This window comes from Cheilinus undulatus, linkage group 6 (assembly GCF_018320785.1).
Source record: "Cheilinus undulatus linkage group 6, ASM1832078v1, whole genome shotgun sequence".
NCBI classification, from domain to species: domain Eukaryota; kingdom Metazoa; phylum Chordata; class Actinopteri; order Labriformes; family Labridae; genus Cheilinus; species Cheilinus undulatus.
Genome location: NC_054870.1, coordinates 31,547,473 through 31,562,526, shown reverse-complemented (window position 1 = coordinate 31,562,526; position 15,054 = coordinate 31,547,473). Strand labels below are relative to the sequence as shown.

The following is a 15,054-nucleotide window of genomic DNA, read 5'->3' as shown; positions in this document are numbered from 1 at the left end:
CGTTACAGTCACAGCATGGATCCCTTCTCCAACTTTATTTCGGCATTTTAGTTTTTGTTTCGTCTTGTCTTGGGGTTAGCAGGCTCTGGTTGGATTTGGTAACGCATTAAGACACCATGTTTACCACCACTGGGTCTCGGGGCCTGTGTAAGTATCCTCAATTTATCGTTTAACGGCAGCTGTTTGCCCTCTCCCCGCTAACGTTACTCTTGTCAATGGTAACAGCTAGCCTAGCTGACTGGTATTAGCATGTTGCTGTCATTCATTTACTGGAAGCGGTATCTATCATTTACAGCCACATGTAGTGAATATGAGAACAACATCTTGATTTTTCTCTCGTTCGGTTGTCGTCGTTCATTACCTTTTTTGAAATACTGGACAGTTGAAAAGATATTTTCAGAGTAACCAGGTAAATTAGTGTGTGTTCCTCCTCTGTTTACTCATTAGCTGCTCTTCCGTAGCTACACTGTTGGTCAACATTTGCAAAGCTGCTGGAGCAAGAAAGAAACGGTGTCACGGTCTGATCGTAATGGTGTGTCTGAGTGTGTTTGTTGTGTGTTGGGCACAGACAAGGCTCCTCTGTCCAAAGGCCTCCTGTTGGTTCTCAATGGGCTGACTGTGATGTTGATCCTGCTGCCACAGTACCAGGAACTGTTTGAATACAACCTACAGGCTGTCATAAAACAACAGCAGGTGCGTTTCCAGTGTCACAGTTGGACCCACAGGTCCTTTCTGACTAAGCTTTTAGCCCAGGTGCTTCTCTGTCTGATAATAGTAATAATAATAATAATAATAATAATAATACTGATAATAATAATACTAATAATAAACAGGTGTTCTTTATAGGGGTATAACAGGAAAGCCAGAAACTGGGGAAAATAAAATGATGAAAATAAGCCAAAAAAAGGAAAAAAAAAAATCTGGCCAAACAGAGAGTAGTCTGCAAAAATCATCACGTAATCAAACTAAATGTAACATAAAATGTCAAGAAGAATAAGATTAAAATGAAAACAAAAAGGTAGGTCTTGAAATGTCATTAAAGCAAGAAAGTAATGCAATGCAATTTAGAATGGATTAAAAGCTAAAACAATTAAGAGAAGGTTTGAAGGAAAAAAGTCTGAAACAAAACACAAGCACAGTTAAACATAAAATCAGATATATCTAGCTTTACACTACAATACAGTTTAGAGAAACCAAAGACTTTCACCAGGTAGAGATGACCCTGGCTTCAAACAATTGGCAGAGAGGGGGATTAGCAAAATCATGGACTCGTATAATGAAAATTATTTGCTCTATAGTTTTGAATCTGTGCAAAGAAAGTACAGTAACCCTCCAAAAAACTTCTTTAAGTACCTATAGATAATGAGTGACCCTTTAATGCTTTAAATCAATCCCCTTTTAGACCTTCTATGTCAAGTCTTGAAAAAAGTCATACTAGATAACCTTGATGGTTGTGGCCAGGTTTTCCTTCTAAAGAAACTTACTGTAAATAATTCTCAAGATTAGCAACAGAATAAGAGGTTGGCCTGGTCCAGAGACTTAGATGAAGAGATAATTAGAACAGAGTCTGCCAAAGTGCACATAGCTAGACTGTCAGTACCTGTTCCAAGCTGCAATTTAAATTAATTATTGTACATATGTATCACCCTCCTTGTTGAATGGCTTTGATAGAGTCTGATTGATGTATCAAATGTGGCCTGGATGAAGGCACATTATTTTTGAAGCTTTGAAGCTGCCCAAAATTAAAACATTTTGGAAAAAAAGTCATCCAAAATTCCATGATATTGTCTCTGTTAGGCTTCCTGTCTACCCTCAGACATTGATTCTTCCTGAACTGATTCTTTCAGATACAACAAAAGACAGCTGTTACTCTATGCTCACTTCAGGCCAAACACTGTTTGCAGTATCAAGGAAAAAACTGACATGCCTACAGGTTGGCACTGGTTGAAGAGTATCTTATTGTCCAGTCATGGAAAAACTGAATTATGCTACTAAAGGGAAAATACAGAATTTCGTTAAAATTTGGGAACAATTTATCACATTACCTTAAAAGTCATGTACCAGGATATTTGGCCATTTGAGAGCATGAAATACTGAGATAATGCAATATTGTTCAACATAATTGCCATTCAAGAATTACATAAGATGCTTTCTTTCTTTATGAATTTGTTTATTTCTGTCTTTCTGTATATTTTCTGTGCCTTAGAAGTATTTCTGTGTAAATTTTATGTTTGTATACAGTGCTTAACAAATTTATTAGACCACCTGTCATATTTGTCTCAGAGACCATCCAGCATCATGAAGTGCTTTAATGCAGACTCTTTCATTTTCAGTGAGCTCTCCATGTTTTACCATTTTGAACAGGAATGAGGGATTTCAAACTAAATTCACCTTTTTATACCCAAATTTGAGCCGGCTCACTGGGCTTCTCTGAGAAGTCCGAAATTAATCAAGCATAACATTTAACCACTAAAACTAATTTTCTGTTCAGGAATGCAAGTAAATAACTATAATTTGACATATTAATCAAGAAATAATAATGTGCTTTACTGTTTTTTTTTCTTTCAGTTTTTTTGTAAATCAGTAAATTTGCAAATTCATGAATAACAATAATAATTATATTTTAGCATTAAAAATATCATTGGGGTGAAAAAGCTTCTCCATATTGGTGTATTAACCATTGCAGGAACATAAAAACTGATTTTGGTAATTACCAATGCTGTTAATTTAGGGCAGCTGTGGCATAAACCTTACTTTGGTTAGGGTTAGGGTGGTCTAATAAATTTGTTAAGCACTGTATGTCACTTTATCTTTCTAAAAAGGTGCAATTAAAAAAATAGATTTCAGAAGAAAACATCTTTGAAAGATAGATTAAGTTTCTGCTAAATACAGTAAAGAGCAGTTAGAGCAACAAAACAAGAGAGGCTGGCAATGGATAGAAAGGAAACTATAAATTTTCAAAAAGCATTTAATAGGTTATCACACAATGGAATCTGTATAGATGCTCTGTGTTGACTTATGCTAGAAAATGAGTTATTATGACATTCAAACAGTACAAATAATTGCAATGCTGCATTTACTACATTACTGAAACTGCAAAGAGTCAGAACAAGAGGCTGAATGAACAAAAGAACCAACAACATCAGCCGTACCATAATAACACAAACACTTGTTGTCCCTGTGTAGAAATACCACATTCAGGCTATAAGATTACATCTTAGTCATTCCATTCACATTTTCAAACCAAGCCATTTAAAAACTACTAAATGGCACTGGGTTTGAAGTTAATGTTTTAATCCCTTTTTATTCTGCTTTGGTGTTTGTGACTATTGTGAGTAGATATTTTAGATGAGCCAGTCAAATTTTGTGCACTGCTGCATTGATTAAGAGCATTATTACAAATTGTCATGTATTGAACTATGTTTCTATAACTTTGCTGTCCTTCTTGTAGGTGTGGAGGCTGTTTTTAGGCAGGCTGGTCTGTTTAGATGTGAAGGACGCCTTCTGTAGCAGCCTGCTCATCTACAACTTCAGAATCTTTGAGAGGAGATTCGGCACCAGGAAGTTTGCTGTATGTAACCAAAAAAAAAAACACTGAAAGATGAATAGATGGAGTACACACACTTGATGCCACAAAATTTAGAATTCATTGAATATGATTAAAGTCACTGTCACTTCATGCTGTGACAAACTTTGAGGTTTGCCCACCCTGTTTACTCATGCTTCACTAAGGTATTTTCAAGACCATAACAAACATCATAAACATTTTCATAATTAGTCACAGTAAAGTTAGGCTGTTTTGCTACATTTTCTTCTTAGGTCAGGAGTAAAACGGCTTCCTTATTTCCTACTTCATAGTTACTGGTTATAGTGCCTGCCTATGCAACCAATGTTGGATACTTTCTCTTTCAAGACAGGGGTAGATTATAGATTTGTTTTTCGTTGGTTTCTGTTTTGCTTTGTTTTTAATCTAACTTCCCCCCCTTCCTAGTCCTTCCTGATGGGCACTTGGTTTCTTTCTGTCCTGATGGACTTCCTGCTGGCCCGGGCTTTCCAGTTTGTATTTAATTATGAGGTGGAGGACCTGCCTGCAGGACTGTGAGTAGCTTGGTCACTTCGGTAGTCCTAGTCCATGTTGAGCCTCACTAATGCAGCATATATGTAAAAAAAAAGCTTTCCTTTGTTGATGCTATGGTCAGTAACACATTTAGGACAATGTAAATAGTTAGGTGTGATGTGTGGAGGTAGTATTCAAACTACATGTCACTTAAGTGGAAAATCTTCATTTTTCACCCCTTCATATCTCCATGTAAGCCGTGGGCGGTATTAAGTTTTTAAAATTCTTAATCCCCTTCAGGGATTATATTTGGGCATACAGTATTTGGATGGTGGTGGACTGTGACAGCAGCATACAGCCTTGTCTTTTTCATGCTTCATTTGCAGACTCTTTAGAAATGTTGTTACTCTGTCTGTCTATTCCAGTTAATTGCAGCCTCTTGCCTTTTTTTTATTTTTTCACAGGCTAGCTCCAGTCTTTTCTCTGTTTGTGCCTTTCTACTTGTTGATCCCACAGATGCCTGTCACCCAAGTTCTGGGCCACATCCACATCACCAACAAGTCTCTGGTCTACATAGTTAGCTTGCAGGTAAGCCTGTTCACTGACAGTTTTGATATGTGGGTATGTACCTGTATTTTTTATGTTGTAAAATTCTTGAGGATACCTGCATTACAGTCTTATTGTTTCTGTCATCTCTGGCACAGCTGCTGACTTCCAGCCCCTTTATGTGGCTTCTTGCACTCAGTGGATTGGTGAGAACCTTAATCGTTCTTGTCATTTACTTTATATTCATAGAAGTGTACTGGTATCTCAGCACTAGGCCTACGTGTTTACAAGATTACCAAAATAGTTAGCTAAACAGAGTTTAAGTTATAAAGGGTGTGGTGTCAACCTCTCACGTTAGTGGCGTTAGCAAATACATTAGCCAGTTCACACGCTGTAGTGTTACATAATCCAGTTTTTTACATAACCCATTACATTTTAATTTTAAGTTTTGTTTCTTTTTATCCAAACTTGTCATGCAGATCTCAGGCGGACTGTACCACTCCAATTTTCTACGCTTGCAGAAGCTCCTCTTTTTACCCATCTGGGTGTCTCGTATTGGACGGTATTGTCTGGAGCCACTCTTTTCCAGTGAGTCCAATAATTATTAGTCACACGTTTAATTACTGGTCAATCATTGCTCTGTGATGAGTGATGCATGGCTAAAGATGATGTTAAAGTCTTTCTCTGTCTAATTAAGTAGAGATTATTTTAAGTAATTTTGACAATATGATGCTTTTAAACACTGCTGTAAAACTAATAGCTTGTATGCCAACTTTCTACTCATATCTTTAATTCCCTTTTCCTAAAAATAACCTTTTATGACAAAATCATGTAAATTGATCTAATGAACGGATTTCTTTACCAACAGTAGAATAACTGATCTGTAATATGAAATCTTCTATAATAAGTTATTAAAAGTTCTGTTTGATTAAGAAAGGGCCTACCCTTTCAGTAATGCTTGTTAGTACTTTTTTGTAGAGTATTTTTATTTATAATGTCTTGGTTTCTTTTTTGTTTAAAGACTTATTTTTGGGCTTTTTATGCCTTTATTGATAGCGGAGGACAGTGGATAGAATCGGAAACAGGAATCAGAGAGCAAGGGCGAGACATGAGGGCAGATGCCCTGTACAAATACTAAAAGGTACTCCAATAGCTCCTGAAATCTTTGGTGACTCCCAGTGATAACATTCTGTTTTTTCTGGGATGGATTGATGTAATTGTGGACTCAATAAGGAGTTGTTTGTTCAAGACAGCTGTTTCATTTTGTACATAGTACTATTTGCAGATGGTTTACACAGTGTTATGTGCTTTTGTTCTTACTAATTTGTTATTAACATCTGCTGTCATCAGGCTCTGAACCGAACAATGAGACTCCCCTGGGGATGGGTGCCACTCTAGACATCCAGAGACAACAGAGGATGGACATGCTGGACCAACAGTTGCTGCTAGCCCAGTACAACGAGGCCAGGAGGAATGCTAGACAACAGCAACAGGTAGAGGGACACTCACACATACTGCAGACTTATTGATGGACTGATGCATATATCATTTTGACAAGCACATTGTAAACTTGCTTTTAGCAGCAGATGCCAGTATTTGCAACTGTACTACATGAGATCTACATTCTTTAGATCATACTTTCTACCTGATCCTGCCTGTTTGTCTGTATAGCCTGGGTTGCTACAGTGGACCAGGTTGTTCCCTTCACTAAGACACAGAGGGCAGAACCGACCTCCAATGCAGCCCCATCCACAGGTTCAAACACAGCCATCAACACAACCGCCGCTACTAGACAACTCTCCAGTCGCTGAGGAGCAGGTGGGTTCAGACCTTTTTGATTCTTAATTTTCATTTATTCTTTCTACTCGCTTCAGCAGTTTCTACTTTTGGTTAGAGTTTTTGTCTTCTGACTTGGTAGATCCATTTTGCGTGCGAATTCCAGCAAAACTATCTAAAGGGCAGAGAGGGTACAGATCATGTTGATGACCATTTTTTTTAAATGTAAATCCTGCCAAACTGGCCCTAGATTAATTGGAACATACATACCCAATGTGTAAATTTAAACCTGGTTAAGACTTCTGTGTTGAAACTATGCCGCAACTGCACCATATAACGGCCTTCACCACTGCAAGCTGTTCACACTTGTGTGTTGTTCTATCACCCTGCAAGACTCCACCCAAATGCCGCTTGGCAGTGCGTTTTTATGCCAGTTCCTGGTCCTGTTGCAAAGTTGGAGCTCATAAATATAAGCAGATGTTAAATATACTGTCACATACTGCATAGAAGAAAATAGAGGAGACTTTGAAGGAGGGAAACTCACCTGCACCTCTGCTAAAGCTAATTTGAGTAAATGATAAAGAAGCTTCAAAATAAAAGTTCATCATTTTTATTTTTAAAGCATTTTAATTCTGAATGCCTACTCAGTAAATGTGTCACTTGCAGCTTGAAACACCTCAGAAATAAAATTTAAAAGTACAGGTGTGGTTAAAGATAAGTGAACACAGACTTATAAAATATTTTTTCAGTGATCTTCTCAGATATGAGTTGAATATGCTATCACAGGTTGGGTTTTTTGGGAGAGAAGAAGGATTGCATCACATGAATATGCATTTAAATATGTAATATCTTCTAATTTTGTAATGCTGCAATATCGTTACCGTAAAGGAAAAAGAAAAATACAGATATAAATTTTATGACTTCACATCATCACCCTTTCAAGTCAACACCAGCATTAGTAGTCAGACTATTTACCAATAATAATTGATATTATTTATTCACACAAACAATGCAGATGTAAAGTATGATGTTAGATGTTGTGTCTAAGATGAAATAGATGAATTTACCAGTAGCTAGGTCTGTAGCTCATGGACCTGCGCTCCCTACTCTCCCAACTACCTGGATGTGACCAACCAAACCACATCTTGTTGCATGTAGCAGTCTGGTGGTATTTTGACCTTGAAATTGGAGATAAAGCTGTACGTAGGCTGTGTTGGATTAAAGGTACAACCACTCAGTTTGAGCAATGTGCAACTAGCACAGGCGTGTGGATATAACCTGCAAGGGCTGGGGGCTGCTGATGCAAGCATAGCTCTAATCAGTCATATTTGGCTTAAATTGTACTTAGTTTTTTACTGTTTTCTAAGTGTTTCAAACTAGTCTTGTATTCTGAATTTAATTGTGTGTTTCGTCAACAGTGAAACTAAAACTGAGAAGACGATTTTTTATTAAAAGCCCTGTCAGACATTTTGACAAATGAAGGCAGGTTGTTACAGCCACACTCTTTAAACTAATTTGACATTGTTTATCTGCAAATTCTGGGGATTGATCCTGTGTTTAGCCCTTTTGAATTAATTGGACTTTTTTAGACTGTTTTCTGAGTGTTACGTTACTTTAAGACACATTAACTAGTTCCAGTTCTTCTCAGCTTAACAAAGCCTGACACATTTGTCCAAAGACTAACAATGACTTGTGAAGGTGGTTGATGTTTTCAGCTAATTGACTAACATCTGCAGCAATGACAGCTGCGGTCTGTTTACGGGGCCTACGCATCAAACGCCTTAAAAAACAAGCCCATAATCACATCGACTCCTTCTGCCTCTGAATCATCATCAAGATCAACTTATTGTTCTGGTGTGTAACATGGTGAGGAATTCAATGCAAAACAGCACCGGGAGAAAATTATTTAGAGGAAAAAGAGTTTAATGGTGGCACACTTAACATTTATGGTGATATTTTACTGTGCATTAAGCAATGAGAGTGATGGTGTTGGGCTGAAAGCTTATATTGTTTGCAATATCTTGATCTTCTTTACCACCCACGCCATAATTTATTCAGCACAACCTTATGTAATATTCTCAGTGGATGCTTCCTTAAGATGTCTCTCAACTGATGCCTTCTTTGTCCCAACAGGTTGCACGGTTGGTGGAAATGGGCTTTTCCAGGATTGATGCCCTGGAGGCCCTCAGAGCTTCAAACAACGACATAAACATGGCAACCAACTTCCTCTTGCAACACTGAGATGATGAGCTCAGTGAGAAAAGCAGAGCCAAAGGAGGATGGAGAGACAGCAAGAGCAATGGAAGCAGAAGAGCAAAAAGAGATAAAAGAAGATGGTGAAAGATGGAGAATAAGGACAGAGGACAAACAATATTTGTACAGATAATCTGAAGGAGCGGTCACTGCTCCCTGAAGCCGTGCAAGGCCGACCTGACCTGATCTCAAAGCAGAAGCAGGCTTATTAATGGAGAAGTGTGAAGCACAAAATGGAGGACATTTACGTCATAGCCTTGAGATGGGCGTCATCGTGTGAAACAGGGGTCAGTGCTCAAAGCAGATCTGTGGGACTTCTTATTCCAAAAGATAGAAAATAAACAGAATCTAACCAGGTCAGAGTTATCATGAATTTTCAGGATGATAAGTTGCAAAATCATTTGAAGTCTTACAATAATTCATAGAAATGTGAAACAGAGTTTTGTCAGGCCCACTGTTTTGTACTGCCTCTCTACTTCCAAAGTGGTGACTGTGTAGCCAACATGTCAGACCCTGGTGAACTCTGTAGAGATGCTTAATTTGACATGAACAGGATGGAGAATTTTTTAAAACCACAGATCAGAATACATGATATCTGCAATTTTTCAGTCTCATAATGGAGTAAAAGACTGATATTATGCTCTGGCAGATCTGGTACCTTACATTTTTCATTTAGAGAAAAAGAGTAAAAAGCAGGAATGCAGCACATGGTTGACGGTGAACGTTGAGCCAATGAAGAGCTGCAGTGGTCATGATTACTGCTTCAAAATTTACATTTAAGGACCCTGAAAAATACAACCCATTCCACCACGACTTCTTCACAGTTATCATTTCTTTGTGTTTGATCAGGGAAGTAGCAAGGCTCAACCCTTTCCTACTTTTGATAACAGCAAAGGCAGAGGCCAAATTTCTTCAGAGCTGACTGGTTTGGTTCTTTTGGTGCTTTTCCAAATGTGGTAGCAGCTCAACTCAACTCTCTTCTCCTCAGTTTTGGCACCAGGCACTAGGTCTTCATGGCAGTATAGGTAGGGGCTTTTCCATTATGTTGAGCGGCTTGGCTCTACTTGGTTTGATTCGGCATGGCAGGCCAGTGCGGAAGGGGATATGCTTTTCCCCCACAACTAAGCCACCTGTTTGAGGGTGCACCTAGAACTGATGGCACAGCATTATGAGTCACTGATATTAAATAGCTGCGTTTCACCAAGCATTGTTTTGTTCCACCAGAAGAAGAGGAAGAAGCAATGTTTGGTTTCTGTTTCAAAGTTTCCTGTTTTTCTTTTGTTGGTAACCTGGCAGGTATTTCAAAGTTTGGTGCAGCAGTTGCTCCTCAAATCTGTGAGGCTTCCTTGAATGATGACAGACTGCTGTGAGGTCTCCGTGTTGTGCTTGGAGGCGGGGCAGGCGTGCTTGGACCCTGCTCCAGAGCCGGACCATTGGGCTGCAGCATATCTGGTGAGGAAAAGTAAATCAGCGGCTTGGATTGCATCACCACATAAAGCTGCAAGTCAGAGTGGAAAGCAGATTAATAACAACAATGGATGACTCTGAGGTGATAGTGTGCCTGGTTCTCAGCCAGTTTTCTCAAGGCAAGGAAATGTGTTTGCTCCAAAGACAGTTGTGAGTAGTGAGACAAAATACTATGTAAAAGTACAGGAGAGTTCAGAAATTCATAGAGCCGCATGAAGCGGATGAAGAGAGGGGTTTGATTCTTGCGTCAGACATCCCACTCGTAATGTTGTTGTGATGTTACTCAGTGGTCAGGGGCGTCTCGATGTCACATTTCTGTATCGTTCAGCTCTCTAGGCATCTCACCAGAGGTGATAGCAAAGAAGCCCCCGGTACCATATGTAATCCCTAAAGCCTCCTACAGATTGTGCGTTTTTAGCAATCTTATATGTTTCTGGCTTGCTACACTTTGAAACATGAATCTCATAGGACATCAAGTTTGATGTGTGCAAACAATGATCACTCCCACTAAAAGCAGCTGAATTGCAGACTACGACATACGCTGGTATGAAAGAAGTTAACAGCATCAGTGTGTGCCATATTAGTGTGCGGCATTCATCTATTCAGCCAGTACCATGATACATAATGAAGCAAAGCAACATCAAAGCCATTCTAACTGTTAGAAAAATATCTGAGATTAGCATTTTCCTACTTTTTGGAATCCCACAAACTTCTGCGTTTTGGTGTCGTCTCCTTTCTAATGCTTACTCGTTTATTAGCACCAGTGTCTCATTTATCATTAGTCATGTCTTGTTAGATTCCTGTTGGTTGGTTAGTTGATGTAGCTCGTAGCAGTAGTCACACTGTGAGATGGTCATCTTAAATTTCTGACACTGAATTTTATCTCAGGCGATCGCAAGAATATGACAACGGCCGTCTGTCAAACTGTCTCACAGTGCGACGTAGGACCACCGATTTAGAGCCATGACCAAAGATATCGTCATGATTGGTCATCTTTCGTCTGGGACAGCCAAAAGTCGCGCAGTGCATACCAGGCTTAATGGAGAAAAGGGTAGAGTTGAGCCAGTACCAGATGTGCTTGGGTGTCAGATCTGCTTAGGGTCCTGCATCTACTTGTGACAGTGCACAATGTGATTGTCAGTATGATGATGTAGCACATTGTGGCTGCATGTTGGAGAGTTTATGAACGTGTTTGTTTGCAGCACTTTGACCGACATTTAGATCAATTCATCAACATAACCAGACATTCAGTGCATCTGGCACCTACGTTGGTATCACATATGGGACTAGCACCATTGCAAATATATTATTGGTGACCATTATTGCTATTTTGCAGGTCACAAGTTTAAAGGGCTACCTCAGGGTCTGTGGGGCAACTCCAGATAAAGACATATTCACACAGGTGTACAGTAGGCCTTCTCGAGGAGACACAACCCTCTACTGCTACATTATTTCATGCTCTCACATGCATATGCACACACTCCTAAAGGTTTATTTATTCAGTCTTTTCTCTGCCAGCAGCTGCAGATGAATCATAGCAAGTCTTAAAGAAAGACCGGAGATATTTATTATGCAATATAATGACAGGAGAAATATATGGACTATGCACTGCATAGTATTAAACTGTGTGTATAAATTGTGCAAACATTTTGTGCAAAAGAAGTCAAACTGCAGCCACTATGTATTGATGTCAAAGACAGATGCTAGTTTTATATTTTGTGCATAACTATATTGATGATGTATGACCACTGAGATGAGTCCGTCTGTTGTGTGTATGTGTTTTTTTTTAGAGTGATTTAATAGTATATGGGTGTAATAAGGAAGTTGTTGCATGGACGACTTCCAGTGAACTGTAATGAATCATATTTGATCTGTGGAATAAATCAACTTGCTGGCTCAATGATTGGTGTTGTAAGGAGGTTTTTGTGACATAGTCCAGCAATATTTTCATAAATGCTATTTCCCCAGCTAGAATTTTGGAGCACTTTATAACACTGCATCATGGGTTGGGAGTTATGGTCTGTATTTAAGCAGTCAAGGCAAAGTAATGAGAGATAGCCTCTTTAGTTTTGGTTGGAGGAAATTTCCTTTCTCTTTTATCAGCTGCAATGGTTTTGCTAGTGTCTTTAACCCTCTTATTCCCCAGTCCCAGCAACTAATCTTTTATCAGTCTAACTGATTGTTCTAATGCCACAAAAAATGCAAACACGTCAACTTAACCTTAGCACTGTAACTGATTTAATGCAGCTGCAGTCACTGTAGGCAAACGAGTTAAAGTGTCCATACATAGTTAATTTCCCAGGAAACACTGCCAACATGGTACTTTTTAACACATGATGGCACTATTGTACCAAGTAAAGTAATGGTATCATGTGTCAAGTAAAAAAAAAACCTCACAATCCATGAGAAATTGAGTGGTAGTGATTCTCAGGTAGAAGATTTGTTCTTGCTTTGAGTCCTTGAAAAAACTGCATTTTTTAAAGATTTATTTCATGAGCTTTTTGCTTTTATTAAAGAGAGATAAGACAGTGGATAGAGCCGGAAACAAGGATGAAAGAGTGGTGAATGATGTGTAAAAGAGCCAAGGGCCGGGCTTGAACCTTGGCTGCCCGTGCACATGGGGCGCAACCTACCCAGCAGGCCATCTGCTCCCCGTTGTGCAGATATTTTAACTTCTTTTAAATCTTCAGAGTTGTGTCTATCACAAACTACATGACTATGGACTCCACAATATAGAGGGCTTGTAACTTCACTTGTACTTTTAACACCAATTACTTCACCTGGACTTGAGCCTTATGACTTGGGAATGTTTAAATGTGCATGTTATTTTAAAACAGGAATAATTTTGTTCAAATGAATCAGTTTGTCCAACATTTGAATTTCCAAATTGAGGCTGTTTGTTGCTAATATTGAGGCTAATATTACCTCGACGCTGAAGCCACGTTTACTGAACTTAACAGGAAAGTAAATGGACACATAGGTAACGCTAGCTCATGCTAATGACTTTTTTAGGACTCGAAATCCATTGTTTAGGACTTGAGTCAGGACTTGTATTTCCTCAGGACTTGTGGTCTTATTGACTTGCAAAACAATGACTTTGTCTCTTCTCTTTTGTGTAGCTCATTATGTTTTCTGACTTTGTTAAAGAGATTTCAGAATATTTTTTATCAGAATCTATCTACATCCCTTTTTCATGTTCACTCAATTTGCGAGGACCGTCTGATCTAGGCAGATTTACACGTGTCATGTGTCGTTTGATTCAAGTGGACTCTGCTTTTCAATAACCTGTGTTATTGTGTGTTCTTTTTTCTTCATGGTGTAATGGTAACCAGGAACACTGACTGGCTGGGCCGCTGATGAAATAGGTCTGTCAATTTAAGGGGGTGAATATTTATGCAATTGCTTACTTTACCTTACATATTTTTCTTTAATTGACATTACTTTGTAGAAATCTGTTTTCGCTTTGGCATTCGTTTTTTTGGCATTTGATTGATTTAAAAATCCATCGTAGGGTAAAACATCTATTGAAATAAAACTGTGCACATGTTTTTTGAACTTTTGAAAAAAAATATGCAGGAAAAAACCCTGACTTGTAGCTTTAAAAACAGCACATGTGAAGAATATCACCTGTTCTTGTTAGGTTCTTCTGTGCTCACTAGATGGAGACATTGAGTCAGGACTGTTTTTTTGTTACTACCAGTCAGCCCTCTGCCACACCCACCAGCTCTGATTATTCCAGTGAGCAGACAGCTCCAGCAGACAGTCTCGCTCCGGGGTGGCTGAATATCAATGTAGAGAAATTTGTGCACATCTTCATGTCAGAGGATTTCAAAAGCGTGCTGCTTGCCAGCTATTCCACGACACACAAAGGGGTTGGCAAAACGACACTGAGCAGCCTATATTTTTCATCTGGCATACGCTGCACTTGAAATTTCCTCTGAACTCCCACAGATACTCAAGAAACATGCTTTTTTACTAAAAGGTCTCCTGGGTTCACACTGACACAGTTCCATCCACCTTCAGCTGACGTCGAATCAGTCAAGCGGTGCAACTTTTAATGGCTGCCGAATTGAAAAGCAGCTTAAACCCAAGTGATTAATATCTGTGTGTCTCTTTGTGTTTCACTGTTTAATTAAAGACACTGATTAAAGCAAAAAAAACTTCACAGACAACCAACCTCATTAGGGAGATTCTTTTGTGAAATGCTCACATTAATCATGCCTCGTTTGGGGGGTTATGGGTTTGGAATTTTTTTTAGCTATTGGGTGGCATTTTAGTTATAAAACCGGGATGTATTGTGTTTCTGGATGGGTTCATAGTGGGTGAAAATGAGAAAGCATTATGAATATTTAAATCACAGTGTAGAAAATGAGTTACGTTTAAGTGAAGCATCAGCAGCAGTAAGATAATGGTGATGTATGTTCTGGAGGTTTCTCCTTGTCTGCAGAAAAAAACACTGGTTTACAGTAGAGCCGACTGTAGCCTTGAAGCATCAGCAGTGGCGTTGGGCTATTTGTCATTTAAGGTAAACCGACTGTGGCTCTATTAACCCAGGTCTACTCTACTGTGGGTCATGGCATACAGTGCATTGTTTATGAGCAGGGAGACTTCTATGTGATTTTATGCTCCTCCTCTACCTCTCTCAGTTTTTAAATGTCATTATTCAGGAATAATTAACTTCTTGATGATGGTTAAGATATGCTAAGTAAATATGTTGCTACTACAGCTTCCAGGTAGCTTCAGCCTGGATTTTTAAAATCTTTGTAGATTTTCTAAATGTGAGAGATCCCACACATGATGATAATGACAGATTTAAAAGGTTTTTTGAAGTGCGTGGTGTATAACCATATGACCAACACAGCACACCACACATAACAGATTTAGTCAACCTGGTACATTCACTGCTAAAACAATTTACTAGTAAATCCAACTATTCTCTCTGTCAGTTTGGTCAT

At 38.8% G+C, this 15,054-nt stretch overlaps 1 protein-coding gene across 3 annotated transcripts; it reads left to right on the top strand.

The window, feature by feature from the left end:
* ubac2 (UBA domain containing 2) lies at positions 1-11,989 on the top strand. Of its 3 annotated transcripts, none has more exons than XR_005992032.1 (11): positions 1-147; positions 569-693; positions 3,452-3,571; positions 3,992-4,098; positions 4,522-4,645; positions 4,762-4,809; positions 5,083-5,191; positions 5,954-6,096; positions 6,275-6,421; positions 8,116-8,233; positions 8,513-8,604. XR_005992032.1 is itself a non-coding variant. In XM_041789912.1 (10 exons), the coding sequence occupies exons 1-10, from the start codon at positions 117-119 to the stop codon at positions 8,618-8,620; spliced, it is 1,062 nt and encodes a 353-aa protein (XP_041645846.1). In that variant the 5' UTR covers positions 1-116; the 3' UTR covers positions 8,621-11,989. The 3 variants fall into 3 exon arrangements, 1 of the variants encoding a protein (XP_041645846.1); XR_005992031.1 differs by having other exon boundaries at positions 8,095-8,233; XM_041789912.1 differs by lacking the exon at positions 8,116-8,233 and having other exon boundaries at positions 8,513-11,989.
* The last annotated feature ends 3,065 nt before the right edge of the window (positions 11,990-15,054 follow it).

What these genes read in the sequence shown, in the direction of transcription:
- ubac2 (XM_041789912.1), top strand. Translation starts at nt 117, where the DNA reads ATGTTTACCACCACTGGGTCTCGGGGCCTGT. An exon ending in TCTACATAGTTAGCTTGCAG is followed by an intron (nt 4,646 to 4,761) that starts GTAAGCCTGTTC and finishes TCTCTGGCACAG; the next exon opens with CTGCTGACTTCCAGCCCCTT. An exon ending in ATGCTAGACAACAGCAACAG is followed by an intron (nt 6,097 to 6,274) that starts GTAGAGGGACAC and finishes TTGTCTGTATAG; the next exon opens with CCTGGGTTGCTACAGTGGAC.